The sequence below is a fragment of the Esox lucius genome, chromosome 12 (assembly GCF_011004845.1).
Source record: "Esox lucius isolate fEsoLuc1 chromosome 12, fEsoLuc1.pri, whole genome shotgun sequence".
Taxonomy (NCBI): Eukaryota; Metazoa; Chordata; class Actinopteri; order Esociformes; family Esocidae; genus Esox; species Esox lucius.
Window position 1 is genome coordinate 26,338,131 of NC_047580.1, and position 16,778 is coordinate 26,354,908.

At 43.2% G+C, this 16,778-nt stretch overlaps 1 protein-coding gene across 4 annotated transcripts in view; it reads left to right on the forward strand.

Annotated features, from left to right (window-relative positions):
• plxna2 (plexin A2) overlaps nt 1-16,778 on the forward strand; it is a 224,199-nt gene that overhangs the window by 136,548 nt on the left and 70,873 nt on the right. For 3 of the 4 annotated variants that reach the window (XM_034295893.1, XM_034295894.1, XM_034295895.1), the window contains exons 7-10: nt 8,346-8,499; nt 11,520-11,616; nt 13,891-14,005; nt 15,073-15,273. In XM_034295893.1, the coding sequence (XP_034151784.1) occupies nt 8,346-8,499; nt 11,520-11,616; nt 13,891-14,005; nt 15,073-15,273 (567 nt within the window). Of the gene's footprint in view, nt 1-8,345; nt 8,500-11,519; nt 11,617-11,894; nt 14,006-15,072; nt 15,274-16,778 lie in introns of those variants that run through there. The other variant, XM_034295896.1, reaches the window with a different exon arrangement.

Genomic DNA, 16,778 nt, shown 5'->3' on the forward strand with positions numbered 1-16,778 from the left:
AAGTCAGTATTATCTGAAGGCTTGTTTTTACAGAGTAACTGTGTAGATGAACGCAGAGGCATAAACCTCAGCCTGTGTGTCTGATAAATGCACTATGTGGGTGTGTTTGTGTAAATATGCTTCCTCTGTGCCCAACATTTAGTTTTTTTGTGCCAAGTTGTGTGTGTGGGAGTGAGTGTGGGTGTGAAAGTTTTTTCAGCAGTAAAGTGTCGTATGGTAATTCAGCATGAGCTGAGTGAAACAGAAAAGCAGGCCATCCGTAAAACCTGCTGTTGTCTTATATTTTATTCACTCACACACACACACACACACACATTTACACACTCACAAGTTTATTCAGCAATCTAAATGGGACAGCAAAGTTGATTGCAATAAATCCTAATTATACTAACCTTTCCTAAACATAATCCTAACCCTATTGTTAATCCTAACCCCAATAGTAACGTGAACATTTTAAGCAAAAATAGGGGTTATGAAGAACTTTCTCTGTTTTGTCCCCGATTTGGGGATCTTCTTGTCCCAGTTATATAGCCTAGATAAGTTAGGAATACATCCATACACATAGGTTGTGCTCTCTTTGGGGATACATACAGCCTTCCCTTCACCCGTGTTTATACTCTCTATGTTCCTGTTCATATTCCCAACAGCACCACAGAGAACCATTTTCTCAATGTTTTCCACTGATCACTACATTTCCAGTGGTTCAACCTGAAACAGTGGTGCTATATCATTGTTCTGTTCCAGTGATGACCCATATCAACCATGTGATCTAGAACCTGTTCTAGAGATGACCCATTTTAACCATGCCATCTACAGTGGATATAAAAAGTCTACACACCCCTGTTAAAATGCCAGGTTCTTGTGATGTAAAAGAATGAGACAAAGATAAATCATGTCAGAACATTTTTGTCTTTTAATGTGACCTATAACTTGAATAATTCAATTGGGGTATAATCTAAATTGAAGTTGTCACAGACATGACAATCATTTAAATGTAAAACTCACAATAACCTGGTTGCATAAGTATGCACACCCTTGAAATAATACTTAGCTGAAGCACCTTTTGATTTTATTACAGCTCTCAGTCTTTTTGTGTAGGAGTCTATTAGCATGGCACACCTTGACGTGGCAATATTTGCCCACTCTTCTTTGTAAAAGTGCTCCAAATCTGTCAGATTGCGAGGACATCTCCTGTGTAAAGCCCTCTTCTCATCACCCCCCAGATGTTCAATTGGATTCAGGTCTGGGCTCTGGCTGGGCCATTCCAAAAATCTTTCTCTCGTGAAGCCATGCTTTTGTGGATTTTGATGTGTGCTTTGTGTCGTTGTCATGCTGAAAGGTGAACTTCATCTTCAGCTTTCTAATGGAAGCCTGAAGGTTTTGTGCCAAAATTGCCTGGTATTTGGAACTGTTCATAATTCAATCCACCCTGACTAAGGCCCCAGTTCCAGCTGAAGAAAAACAGCCCCAAAGCATGATGCTGCCACCACCATGCTTTACTGTGGGTATGGTGTTCTTTGGGTGATGTGCAGTGTTGTTTTTGCGCCAAACATATCTTTTGGAATTATGACCAAAAATTTCAACCTTGGTTTCATCCGACCATGACACATTTTCCCACATGCTTTTGGGGGACTTGATGTTTGTTTTTGCAAACTTCCGCCGGGCTTGGATGTTTTTCTTTGTAAGAAACGTCCAGTTCTTGGTAATGTCTCTGTTGAGCCGTATTTTCTCCACTTGATGACTGTCTTCACTGTGTTCCATGGTATATCTAATGCTTTGGAAATTATTTTGTACCCTTCTCCTGACTGATATATTTTAGCAATAAGATCCCTCTGATGCTTTGGAAGCTTTCTGCGGACCATGGCTTTTGCTCTGAGATGCAACTAAGAAAATATCAGGAAAATCCTACTAGAACAGCTGAACTTTTTGTGATTAATCAGAGTGACTTTAAATGATGGCAGGTGTGTAATGACTTCTATTTAACAAGAGTTTGAATGTGATTGGTTAATTCTGAACACAGACACATCCCCAGTTATAACAAGGTATGCACACTTATGCAACCAGGATGTTGTAAGGTTTTCTTTTTCTTTTTTCCCCCTCAAAGATTTCAGTTTGTTTTTCAATTGAATTGTTCACATTATAGGTCACATTAAAAGTGGATAAAATTCTCACATGATTTATATTTATCTCATTCTTTTACATCATAACCTGGCATTTTACCAGGGGTGTGTAGACTTTTCCACTGTAGAACCTGATCTAGAGATGCCCTTTATCAACCATGCCATCTCGAACCTGTTCTAGAGATGACACATATCTACCTCTGACAATATGACCGTAACCGGGTCAAGCTCAGAGCATTGCTCCATGGCAGTAAGCTATCTCCATGACAACAAAGGATGTCCTCCCGGGTGACAGCCGAAGAAGCAGCATGGGAAACAATCCAATGACCTTTATTAAAACACCGGCACCAATTACAGCCATTACAGACCCCCTCTGTATACTGACCACAGACAAAGAGGGATGGAGAGTGAAGAGGTGAGAGAGGGATGGAGACTAGAGAGTAGGGGCGACCAATTATCAGCCTGCCTGATAATTGGATCCGATATTCATATACAACAATCGGTCTGATATGATTGCGGATGCGCTTCTCTGGCAGCCGCATCTCTCTGAAAGGTTCCTGTTTGTATTGCTCAATGTCCCACCCGCAGAATTATCTGACTGGTTATACATCACAAGTAAATAGCCAATCAACACTGTAATAGCCAATCAACACATATTTGTGAGAGAGACGTGGCAAAGAACGCAGTGAGACTCATGGCTGAGTCCAGAGGCTGTTCTCTCTAAGGTAAGAATTCTGACACTGCAATAAACATCAGTATAATCTAAATTGAAGTTGTCACAAACATGACAATCATTATAATCTTTTTGCTGGACTGCGTAAGCGGAGCCGGCCAAGAAGAGTGAATGTCTCTTACTGAGTGAGTGAATGAGTGAGTGACTGAGTGACTGACTGACCGGCTATATCTACATTATAGTAAGCCTGAAATAAAACAGTTTATGGTTATATTGTGACTGTTTCTGGCATGGAAAATTTCATCTTCAGTCTCGCTAGAAATTATTCCTAGGAAGTTAGTAGATGCTAGTAAGCCTATTACTGGCTAATAAGCTGTTAAAATGGCAAGTGGCAAAAGCAATACAGTTCATAGAGGTAAACTTAGTAAGATGGTGGAGGTAAACTTAGTAAGAAACATTAGTCTGTTTAACACAATCCTCAATGGAGTCTAACGACTGCTGAAATGTGTAATGGCATGGCGTAGTGGTTAAAGACAGTGACTCTCATGTGGAAGACCTAAGTTCGAATCTATAGGCTCTGTGCACAAGCGTATGGACGAACTTCCGCTTTAGCCAGATGTCGGCATATCATTTTCCGGTTTGCTTAAGGCGATCACCCGCGTCACCCAAAATTTCAGTTTTTAGTAGATATCTCCAAGACCTGCCTAAAATAAGCATTAGTGATGTCCATCGAATTGTTGATGCCTGGTCCCCTGCTCCAACAAGCAAGCGGAACAAGGGATTCAAACTCTACGTATCGAGTTATCTGCACAACTACGAGGGTAAGTAGTTTACTGTGGTGTGCCTGCCGGCTATCGGCTAAGCTAGTTAGCGATTTGTTCCTTTTTAGTGTAGAATTAGGCATGACAATAGAACTCATTAAAATTCACCCTAGCCTCAAAAACGGCAAAAGAACGCTGGCTTAGCTGGAACGCTAGCGTGTCCCCATAGCAAGTGAATTGAAACGAACCTTCGTTCTGCCTCTTCTAACCTGAATTAAGCTTAAAATTCCATAGCCTCAAAAAAGCACCAAAAACAGGTCTCCTCTTTTATTTTACTACTGTAACCTCAATTCACAACGAAACTGAAAAATAACAACTGGCATAGGAAGTAAACATCTGTCCTATATGGTATTAATTGAGCTTAAACCTGCGTTACATGGAAGTATATAAAAAAAATCATCTTTTCTGACAATTTCTAGTCTAGCGTTTGAAGTCATTGAATGGCGCAAGCCATATTTTATTAAAAAGAGGACATTCTCCTGATTAAAATGATGCCCCACTTGTACCTTGAAACTTAAATGAGTCACGTACATTATATTAATTTTTTTCCTGTACAACAGCATCACTCATCTTGTTGTGAGTTTAGGTGTTTACTAATGCGGATGAGTATTAGTAAGTAAACCGGAAACTGCAATGCAGACTTCTAGACAAGAGTCTATTGAGAGCAACAACATTTATTAATTATTTCTGGTAGATTCCACGATTCTCTCGTATTTTCTCTTGATGAAAAACGTAGTTATCGTCTCCTTTATTGATAGTTATTGTATAAATGTCATTCACGAATGAAAGAAAAAAATGCGTTCTTATGTCATGAAATGAAATAGCTTTGGCAGACTCGCTAGCAATTGCTCAATTCTTATGACTATTCCAGTAAGTTAGTAGATACCGGTACAGCTTATTACTGGCTAATACGCTGTTAAAACGTCCAGTGGGAAACACCATACATAAACGCTATTTGTGGTGGAGGTAAACTTAGTAAGAAATGTTAGTCAGTTTAACTGTATCAGTGTCATTCATGAATGGCCAATTAACTATTAAAAGGTCCAGTGGCAAAATAAGATTTGTTCAGGATAGAGACAAGAGGCTATACTGACAATTTCACATGGGCGACCTGGGTTCAAATCGTGAGATTTCTATTGCGGACCAGTTGAACTAGGCCTACCTGGTTTCTTGTTCTGTGAAAACAATACCCAGTTAAAATTTCTTGTGGACTAACACTACTGCCTGAAGTACTGTTTTGATATAGCCTACTTTTTAGCATAAAAAACTAACATTGGAAAGCAATTTTTCCGGACCCTCGTTCAATAGGTCAAACTTGATAAGGGATTTCATTCAACTGTGTGATGGTGCGAGTATTACAAATGCGTAAATTAAAACGAACGATTAAAATATTTTACTTTTCTTTCCTCATAAAAACAATAATCCGTCAGGAGCTGTGGGTGAAAAACAGAATATAAACACAACTAAACAGTGATTGGAAACAAGTGTGTCCTCGGGATTCGCAGCTGCCATCACTCTCCTGCCAGTTGTTAGTACACCAGCGAGGTGGAGCTCCGGAGAGGAAGGGGAGCCGCTTTGCGGCGCAGAGCAAACATTATAAACGGAGGCGAAAGCAATGGCTTTTAAATTAGTCCTGCCTTTAGTTCTTGCAGGAAAATATAGCTAACGTTTGAGTTTATTTATGCAGTGATATGTTTGTGTAATGACGTCGGTGCTAATGCAACTAGATAGCTAATGTTCTTAGTATGGTAACAATTAATATATGAAGAAATCTTGCTAGTTTTTGCATGATGGTAGCTAGGTTTAGCTAAAATAATGTAAACTTTGATGACGTTAAAGTTTTCACCTCCGTTGTGAGGAGATGATGTTGCCAATATTTTGCACTTTACTAAACTGACTACCTAGCAAACTATATGAATGTGAGTTGGACACCAACAGCTAACGTCTAGTCCTGAATTGATTAGTTAACATTATTTGAATATGATAGCTACTGTAACTTTAACAAGTTTATTTGTTTACCTTTAATTTAGTCAGCTGAATGGCAAAAGACTTGACAAAGTTAATTGTTGCACGTCACTATACCAAGGATGGTCATCAAGGTTGACAGATTTCATTGACAGTACACTGCCCAATAACCCACTGAGTCCACAAAAACTGACCAGACGTGATTTTGTCTATACAAATCTAACTGTAAATCCACACGCCCAAGCCCATTTATGCTCGCACATTTTTATTTAAAATATCCTGGAAACTACCCATCTGGCAACACTGCTGGTCATACTCTGTAAATATGACGCAGTAGCAGAAATACTCCAAAATATGCCAATAATTATTTTGTTTGTAATGACAGGTTCCTCATTGTTAATACATTACGTTCGTAGAATTGGAACCAACTTACACACAAATACTTTCCAAAGCTTTTGTGCTGTAATAAGTGAAGCATTTTTGTACTCTTTTTTTGACCCTGTTTTGAAACCCTGTTTCATTGTAGATTGCTACACCACAGTAAAGTTTTACTTTGTTCATACATTTTTACAGGAAAGAAACCTGAAACAGATTGTAAACAATAAAATGTTCCTGACTTGGGGAGCTATTTTGTTGTTTATTTTTATGTATATACAATTTCAGTTCACCAGAAATTCTGCTTGGAGCTCCCGACCCTTTATTTTTCTAAATATAAGGTTTACATTTTCTGTTTTCTATTATTAAATGTTTGTTGTCTATTGTTTAATCAAACTTATTTTAAATGCATGTAAAGAAAGCTTTGTGTTTGAGTTTGTACTTAAAATTTCGACAGTAACATTTTCATTTTTACTTAAAATGAATATCGGCCCCCAAATATCGGCCATTGGTCTCATTGATCACTAATAATAGTGATCAATGAGCATCAGCCCTGAGAAGACATATAGGTCATTGGTCACACTGATCACTAAGAATCGGCATCGGTCCTGAAAAGACACATCAGTCGACCACTATTACAGGGGAGAGAGAGGGATGGAGACTGGAGAGGAGAGAGAGGGATTGAAACTGGAGAAAAGAGAGAGGGATGGAGAGAGGAGAGAGAGGGATGGAAACTGGAGAGGAGAAAGGAGAGAGAATGATGGAGACTGGGGAGGAGAGAGAGGGATGGAAACTGGAGAGGAGAAAGGAGAGAGAATGATGGAGACTGGGGAGGAGAAAGGAGAGAGAATGATGGAGACTGGGGAGGAGAGGGAGGGATGGAAACTGGAGAGGAGAAAGGAGAGAGAATGATGGAGACTGGGGAGGAGAAAGGAGAGAAAATGATGGAGACTGGGGAGGAGAGGGAGGGATTGAAACTGGAGAGGAGAAAGGAGAGAGAGGGATGGAGACTGGAGAGGAGAAAGGAGAGAGAATGATGGAGACTGGGGAGGAGAGGGAGAGAGAATGATGGAGACTGGGGAGGAGAGGGAGAGAGAATGATGGAGACTGGGGAGGAGAGGGAGAGAGAATGATGGAGACTGGGGAGGAGAAAGAGATAGAGAGGGAAGCAGAAAGAAGAGGAGGAATAGCAATAGAGAGGGAATCAGACTAAAAACAAACAATGCTCACAGTAGAAACCTGTTACCATGTTGTTTGTTGAGTCTGACTGTGTCTGTGTGTTTCATGGATGAACAGAGTTAATTAACTTAATAGGAAGTGTGTGTGTGTGTGTGTGTTGGGGGAGGTCCATCTGAGATGAATCCTTATCTTTTACACCTCCCTGTATTATACATCATGTCTTGAAAACTATGGTCTTGTGGTATTCTGCTCTCTCACTCACTCTGTCTTTTTCTTTTCTGCTGTCTTTATCTTTCTTTTTGTTCCGTTCTATCTCACTTTTTCTGTCTCTCTCTTTCAGTTCAGTTCTCTCTCTATTTCCTCTCTCGGTTCTCCTCTCTCTCTTTCCCTTCTCCCCCTCCTCCCCCCGGTTCCTGTAGCCCTGCAGTGTTTAGTACCAGGCAGATAAAACAAAGGCAAACTTCAAACGACAACGTCCCAAAATAACAGCTAACAGAACATGCCTCTTAAATGCCACCCTGGTAATTAGCCAGTCTTTCTCACTTTATTGGCTGGAGAGCGGATCACCCCACCCCCCTCGGTGTGCTCAAGATATTTATAGGCTGAGCAGCTGAGCATTCACTCTAGCCTCTGTGTTGAACTGCTCTCTAGAGAATGACTTCAAACGCCTTTCTCTGTGTTTGTGTATATGTGCATGAGTGTGCACTTGTATTTATGTGTGTTTGTGTGTGTGTGTGTGTGTGTGTGTGTGTGTGTGTTTGTGTGTGTGTGCGTGTGGGTGGGTGTATGTGCATGTGTGTGCTCCTATGAACTGAAAAGGATGACAAAACACAAATGAAATGTGTCAATTCACTATTTTACCAATTTCCCTGGAAACCAATGTGTCCTGATCTACTACACCTGTCATCAGATACCTATCGTTTCCAGCTTTTTAATATGGTCGTGAAATCGAGTTGCCACCAGTGATCATACATAACAACACACGTTGCGTTGTTCTGGCTTGGTGGCCCTCATGAGCCAATTAGTTGCTGGTGACCCTATGCCTATGGGACAGTCTCTTTCAAAACTGAGTGAGAGCACTTTCCCAGAATGCTGCTGTCCTCCACGTCTCGAGAAACTCCCGACTAGGGGATCTGTACATGATGTGGAGAGTGTGGTTCTTCCTGGGAGGGGTCCTGTGTGTGACGTTCTCCATATGTTTCCTCTGTGTAGCTGCTGGTGAATGTGTCTGATGTTCCCGACCTGTCGGCTGGAATCACCTGTTCCTTTGGTAACCTGACGGAGGTGGACGGACAGGTCAGCGGAAACCAGATCCTTTGTGTGTCTCCGGCGGCCAAAGATGTTCCTCTTATTCCTGCGGACCAAGGTAGGTTTACACACACACACACACACCTGATGCATCTGTTCAAGGAGGCAATCACTGTGACCAACCAATTATTTTTGACTATTTGAACCTCGGCTCACCCTCATTAACTGATGCTGTAGTAAAGGCGAGCCACTTAACCCAGAGGAGTCTGAAGACATGGTGTTGCAACCCTGATTTCTAGCATGCAGAAGCTCCTCTAAGCACAAGTTGGACTGTCCTGCTGTCCTTCTCCCATCTCTAACGCGTACATTGCTCTCCGTTCACTGACACCATGCATTTCCACAATTGATCCAAACCCTTGTGGGTGGTATCCATGCAGACAGCCTAACAAGCTTCCCCTGACCCTCGCCAGACTAGTCCTGGAAGATGGACCAGAGCCTGCTCTGCAAAATGTCTCTTTAAAAATATACGAAAATTTTACTCTGTTTGAGGAGATATTTACTTGAAATAAGTAAAATAATTTGCCAATTGAACAAGACTAATTGCTTGATATTCAAGGCATGTTTTCTAAAACCAAGCGGTATTATCTAATGCAACTTTAGCTTGTTAAGAAAAATTGACCAAATTTTAAGGATGGTTAGATTTCTTTACCAGAAAACAAGAAAAATATTTTTGCAGTATGGGGACTAAGAGAGCCAGCCACATTAATGCCTTCACATGGGGCTAACAAGCTGGGGCTAAAACTCTTGGCCTAACACGGTTGTGCTAACACGCTGCACTGATGCAGTGCAGGAGTGGAGAGTAGGGGGATGAGTAGATGACATCCATGTTTAACCAGTAGTCCTCAGGACAGTAGTCTTTGGGGGAGTTTAGTTGATGACATCCATGTTTAACCAGTAGTCCTCAGGACAGTAGTCTTTGGGGGAGTTTAGTTGATGACATCCATGTTTAACCAGTAGTCCTCAGGACAGTAGTCTTTGGGGGAGTTTAGTTGATGACATCCATGTTTAACCAGTAGTCCTCAGGACAGTAGTCTTTGGGGGAGTTTAGTAGATGACATCCATGTTTAACCAGTAGTCCTCAGGACAGTAGTCTTTGGGGGAGTTTAGTTGATGACATCCATGTTTAACCAGTAGTCCTCAGGACAGTAGTCTTTGGGGGAGTTTAGTTGATGACATCCATGTTTAACCAGTAGTCCTCAGGACAGTAGTCTTTGGGGGAGTTTAGTAGATGACATCCATGTTTAACCAGTAGTCCTCAGGACAGTAGTCTTTGGGGGAGTTTAGTTGATGACATCCATGTTTAACCAGTAGTCCTCAGGACAGTAGTCTTTGGGGGAGTTTAGTTGATGACATCCATGTTTAACCAGTAGTCCTCAGGACAGTAGTGAGTCAGCTTACCCCCCCCCCCCCCCCAACACACACTCCCACCCTGACACTCATCATCCCCAGACGTTTACCATGTTGGAGATTATTGACCAGACATACATTGATTATGTGTAGAAGTGGAGGAGAAGAGAGGGAGGGGAGAGAGAAAGAGAGAGGGGGGAAACAAAATGGTAGACAGAACAAGAACAGGAGACTGTCTGTGTGCTGGCTACTAGTTGACAAATAGATTCTGGAAAGCAAAGCTGAAATGCATCTGAACTATGTAGTGTTGTGTGGAGTGTGCAGAAAGGAAAAACGCTTTTCTCCAACATGTGCAGTGAGAAGACAGTTCACTTAGGGCCATTGAAAACTCCCACACACTGCAAACCATCTGAGCCCAGAGCCAAGCCTGTTTTCTGCCTCATTCTGAGAGGGAGAGAGAGGTAGAGAGAAATATAGAAAGAGAGGGAGAGAGGTTGGCTTATTCAGGAGAACAGGCAATCTGTTTACTGGTGTAGCTTTACCAGGCTCTCACCCTCCCCCAGAAAATAATTCAATAACGCTGTTGATAACCCAGAGATGTGCATTTGTTTTTACTCTAGAATATCTGGGGGTTTTGTACTGGTTATGGTACCTCACACTGCCAAGTCACTGCACATACAGATGGTGCTTTTTTATGATGCTAGTAACAGAGCATTAATAAAAAAAGATAAAACATGGTATATATTCTGTGTGTGAAAGTGTGTGTGTGTGTGTAAGTGTGTGTGTGGATATGTTTTACTGTAAATGGTAACAAACCAGGAAGTAAAAGGGGGAGAGAGCTAGATATTTCCTTTTACTTTGACCTAAGGTTAACAATTTCACTTTAGTTAGGGTTTGAATTTGGATCAAAGTTAGGCACTGAGGGTTACGTTTAAAGTTTTTGCTGTTTGGATTAATATTTGGGTTAGGATCATTAAGGAGAAATATTATTAATATAGGTAAGTTAGATGTGTGTATAGTGTGTGTGTGTGTATTGTCTCTGTGTGTATTTGTGTGAGTGTTGTGCTTGTGTATTGTCTCCGTGTGTATTTGTGTGTGTGTTGTGTTTGTGTATTGTCTCTGTGTGTATTTGTGTGTGTGTTGTGTTTGTGTATTGTCTCTGTGTGTATTTGTGTGTGTGTGTGTGTATATTGTCTCTGTGTGTATTTGTGTGTGTGTGTGTGTGTCACCTTGACAGTGGGATGGAAGGAATTAGTTTTGTGGCAGTGCCTGTCCGGATGGGTCAGCTTGGACCTCAGCAGGTACCTGGTGGCTCTTCAGAACCACCTGTCCCAGTGTAGAGCCTGAAACACACTGGGAAGTGAGCACCATCCACCTGCCCTTTGGACCCCCTCCAGAGCTGATGGATAGAGGGAGACTGCTAGAGATGGAGGAGCTCTGTTTTTCTGAGAAAGATGCAGAGACTCCCAACTGGTGGAAAAGGAGTGTTCAGTTGTTGTGCCTCCATCTGTATTCTAAACAGGTCCTTGTGATTCCAGGAAGTGTTGCCCTAGGCTGCTACACCCTATAATGTGTCATCCATGGAAGTGCTTCATTCATCATTCCCCGTCTGTGTCTCTCTCCTTCCTTTCTTTACTCTCTGCCCCCCTCCCAACTCTCTCCCTTGTTCCTTCTTTCTCCCTCTCTTTCATACTGTACCCCCACACCCTCCCTTCCTCTCTCTCACTCTAGATTGGTCAGGTGTAGAGTTGAGGTTAAACTCTAAGGAGACTGGTCAGATGATCATCAGCACAGAGGTGAAGTTCTACAACTGCAGTGTCCACCAGCTGTGAGTATCTTCCCTATCTCCTCAACACCCCGATATTCACTGCTGATCCAGCGTCCATTTTAGAACACACCGGACAAGACCATGTGGACAGAAGGAACCTGATCCTAGATCAGTATGTGTGTGGGGCCACACTATTTAACGAATGCTGTGTGAATCTGTTAGAGTCATGTCCCCACTTTCAAACCATGCCTCCCGCCGGTCTCAGCCTCCTAGCTTTAAATAGCTGCTGTGATGTCTAATGCAATCTGATCTGAGCTTTTCCCTTCGCTCTACAACAGAGGCCTGAATCCCCGCCACTTAGGAGCTGTGATTATGGTTCGCTCCTGGCTGTGTTGGATGGCTTGGCCCGCTGTTTTGATGACGTGAATGCACCCTCCATTCAGTTTCGTCCAGACTATGTCCTTGTGTCTGCTGTCAGCCAGAGGAGCATGTCTGAGTGGAACACAAAGTCACAGGGAAGACTATAAAGTGCTCCCACATCTACTCAAATAATCAAGGAACATACACACACACACACACCAACACACATACACCCACACACACTGCTTTGCCAGCGGGTGAATCTGCCTTTTCTGACTGAGTTCTTGCCAGGGATTCCTCCCATGATACACTGGTGAATATTTCACCATAAACAAGTATACATCATTTATCTTTTCAGCACAGAAATAAAATAAAGAGCCCATTGAGACTATACCTCCTTCCAACAATGAATTCCTTGACAACAGAAGTTTTAATTTTTAAAAGTAATTTCCCCCTACATCTTTGAAGTTTCCTCAATGGGTCTTTTAATAACATGTGTTTGGCAAACAGTTTGTGTTATAGGCAGTTTTAAGACCACATTTTCCTGGACAGCCAAAAAGAAAAAAAAATTAAATACTACTTTATATTGAACAAGACCAGATCCTTGGGTTTCTGAAAGACTTAATAAATAAAAAACATTCAATAGATGAGCTATTTCATATGTACATATTCCAGGCATAATCACTGTTTAATATGAGCATAAAGCAATAGCCTACAGTGAAATAAATACATTGTTATTTGAAATCAAATCTTTGTTGTATTCTAACAATACCAATGGCCTTTGTAAACACAACAAAATGAAATGCAAATTCTAGAATATATTAAATATATTAATTAGACAGTTAAGCTATTCCACTCAAAAGTCTGAAAGAGATTCAAATGAGGCCTTTCAGGAGTTAATAAACGGTGCCCAAAGAAACGTTATTGTTCCACTCACAAGGCTGCAGTGAATCGGACTGTGGAGGGACCAGGATGTTATGCCAGACACTTTCACAGAGACCAGGATGTCTCATGCAAGATACTTTCACAGAGACCAGGATGTCATATGCCAGACACTTTCACAGAAACCAGGATGTCTCATGCAAGATACTTTCACAAAGACCAGGATGTCATGCCAGACACTTTCACAGAGACCAGGAGGTACCAGGAACATCAACTGGACAGCAGATCAGCCGTGGCTAACGTCATGCTTCGTCCTGTAGGATCCCTGAACCTGCTGAAATCTACACTATACAGTCTCCGACATTCTCTCCTTAGGGAGCAGAACATTGGCACACACACACACACACACACACTATGGTCATCCGGTTAACATGGGACTCGTGTGCTGTGTGCCAGTTCTCTGCATCCTCCATCCTTAATCTTATCCAGGACAGGATGAACACAAAACTCCGGACACCTCATACACACAACAGAAATCGCCATGCCAGCCGTATCTCTGCCCACATCCCCAAACCCGCTATACCCAGCATGCCCTGGGCATCTATGGCAGCGTAGTGGCAGTGCCCCTGCCAGCGGGTAATTACCACATCATTACAACAATACTGGTCTAATGGTAATGACCGCATCAAGAAGCGCCAACGTCTACTTCCTGCCCTTCACTCGCATCCTCTGTTTAGCGCACTAGTTCTGACCAGGGCCTGCAGGCCATAGTGTACTATGAAGGGAATAGGGTGTCATTTTAAAGAGATGCTGCTGTAGCTGCTGCATCTTTTGAAACACACACTCCTACACATACACAGGCGGGCACACACACACACTTTGGAAACCAACAAAACTACTCTGCCTGCTGGGTTGGCACGCTTGCCTAGGCACTGCCGTGCCAACCACAAGGGCATCAACAGCAGGTGCCCACTTGGGATCCACTGCACTAGTTTCCTCCTTGGCGCTGGAAGCCCGTCCTGTGGCCGTTCCTCCCACTTGACAGGCATCCTGACTGTCTGTCCTCTCCGTCTGTCTGACTGCTGTGTCCAGGTGTCTGTCGTGCGTGAACAGCGCCTTCCGCTGCCACTGGTGCAAGTACCGTAACCTGTGTACCCACGACCCGTCCAGCTGCTCCTTCCAGGAGGGACGCGTCAACGCCTCCGAGGTACGCACCACGCTCACTCTCTCTCCTCTCCTCCTCGCTCACTCCTCTTTCTCGCCTGCTTCTTTCAGATGGAGGGCATGTTTTAAGACAGACACATAGCTTAGCCGCTCCAGTCCGTATTGACGTTTGCCGCTCTCTGTAGGTTGTACCCGGAGTTATGCGTTCATTATCTTTGCAACGCAATTCCTTTATATTTTCCGTCTGTAACAGTGACATTGGATTGATGTTTTCACATTATCGCTGCGTGTCTGTATTCTTTTTTTTACATGATAACGTTTTCATGTTCATACCATGCGGTCTGTCTGTCGGAATGGAAAGGTACTGTCTGTCGGAATGGAAAGATACTGTCTGTCGGATTGTAAAGATACTGTCTGTCGGATTGTAAAGATAATGTCTGTCGGATTGTAAAGATAATGTCAGATTGTAAAGATAATATCGGATTGTAAAGATAATGTTTGTCGGATTGTAAAGATACTGTCTGTTCGTGTTGAATCACAAAGCATCTATGAAGCCCGTCAAAGTCCATCACGTAGAACACTAATATGACCTGATCCAACTACAGTGAGTTCATACACCGAGGGTGCCAATGTTTCACCGTCTCACACAAAGCACATAATCTGTGCCATTTCTAAAGGATACACAGACAGTACTATGAACACTGAATTCTGAAAGTTATCCCTCCTGAAAGAGAGAACGAACACGCTACTGCTGCAGAGGAGCACTCTCTCTCTTTCAAACATTTTTACCTACAGTACCTCTCTCTCTCTCTACACACAACACACAAAACACCGCTGTAACTATTTTTGGCTTCCCTTCTGTGGTGTGATCCGGCTGATGTTTGCTCCCGCTGTCAGTTGTCATCAGTGACAAAGCATCAGCATCCATTTTCTAAGCTCAGCCCTCCCAGGTGAGCAACTAACAGAACCAGCCAGGGAGGGGCGCCTGTGTAGCCCACCTACCACTCCTACCTCTGACCCACCCGTTCTTCACTGTCAAGGGATTTGGTGCTTCTTTTTGAGGACAGCTAGCCTCTGTGTTTGTCTGACCTTTAACCTCCCTCCTCTCAGGACTGTCCTCAGCTTGTGCGTTCAGAAGAGATTCTGATCCCAGCTGGGGAGGTGAAGCCCATCACGCTGAAGGCCCGGAACCTTCCCCAACCCCAGTCCGGCCAACGGGGTTATGAGTGTGTCCTCCACATCCAGGGGGTCACCCACCGTGTCACCGCCCTCCGCTTCAACAGTTCCTCTGTACAGTGTCAGAACAGCTCGGTTGGTACCCACTGCATTTACACACTGAAGGTCATAGAGGCAAACAGAAACAAACTGCAGGTCAAAGAGGTGCACAGAAACAAAATGCAGGACATAGAAGCTAATAGAAACAAACTTCAGGTCATGGAGCCTACATAAACAAAATGCAGGACATAGAGGCGAACAGAAACAAACTGCAGGTCATAGAGGCGAACAGAAACAAACTGCAGGTCATAAAGGCTAGCAGAATCAAACTGCAGGTCATGGAGCCTACAGAGACTAACTGCAGGTCATAGAGGCTAACAGAAACAAACTGCAGGTCATAGAGGCTAACAGAAACAAACTGCAGGTTGTAGAGGCTAACAGAAACAAACTGCAGGTTGTAGAGGCGAACAGAAACAAACTGCAGGTTGTAGAGGCGAACAGTAACACTGCAGCTCATGGAGGCTAACAGTAACCCACTGCAAGTTATAGAAGCTATCAGAAACACACTGCAGGTGATACAGGCTAACAATGACACACTGCATGTCATACAGTCAGCAGAGTCAGCATTATCTGAGGCGCCTGACCCAGTGGTGTGGCCAGGTCCCATTGAACCACCAGTGCTAACCTGTTAGTGGGGAGGCTGGGGGTTAATTACACAGGACAGCACAGGACTGCTACTGCAGTGAAGCTCTTCTCTGCCCTCCAGCCAGGTTTTCACAGGTTCCAGTTCTATTCTCAGAGGACACACACACACACACGGCTAGGAGGAGGATGAGGGTAATAGAGTCAGCTCTGGACAAAGGGAAGGAAGGGGAAATGTAGCAGGACTCCAACTCTGCTCTCCCTCTCCTGTTTATGTGAAATGGAGGGGGGGGGGTGATGCAAGGATGTAGCAATGTTATGGAGACATCCAACATGCAGCGCCAGGCTCTAGAGTTGTAGCAACGTTATGGAAATTTATAAAATGTAGAGCCAGGCTCTGGGGTTGTTGCAACGTTATGGACACATCCAACATGGTGTGCCAGGCTCTGAGGTTGTTGCAACGTTACAGAGACATCCAACATGCAGCGCCAGGTTCTGGGGTTGTAGCAAAGTTACAGAGACATCCAACATGCAGCACCAGGCTCTCAGGTTGTAGCAAAGTTACAGAGACATCCAACATCTAGCACCAGGCTCTGAGGTTGTAGCAATGTTACAGAGACATCCAACTTGTAGCACCAGGCTCTGAGGTTGTAGCAATGTTACAGAGACATCCAACTTGTAGCACCAGGCTCTGGGGTTGGGGATTTAAGGTTTGCATGTTGACATTCTCTCTGTTGCACTCCTTTTCTCACTCATTCTTTCATTTGCTCTCTCGTGCCATTCTTTTCTCTCACTTCCCTCCTCACTTCCCCTACTTCTCTTTACCTCTTTATCTCTCTACCAATCTCTCTTTACCTCTCTACCAATCTCTCTTTACCTCTCTACCAATCTCTCTTTACCTCTCTACCAATCTCTCTTTACCTCTCTACCAATCTCTCTTTACCTCTTTATCTCTCTAC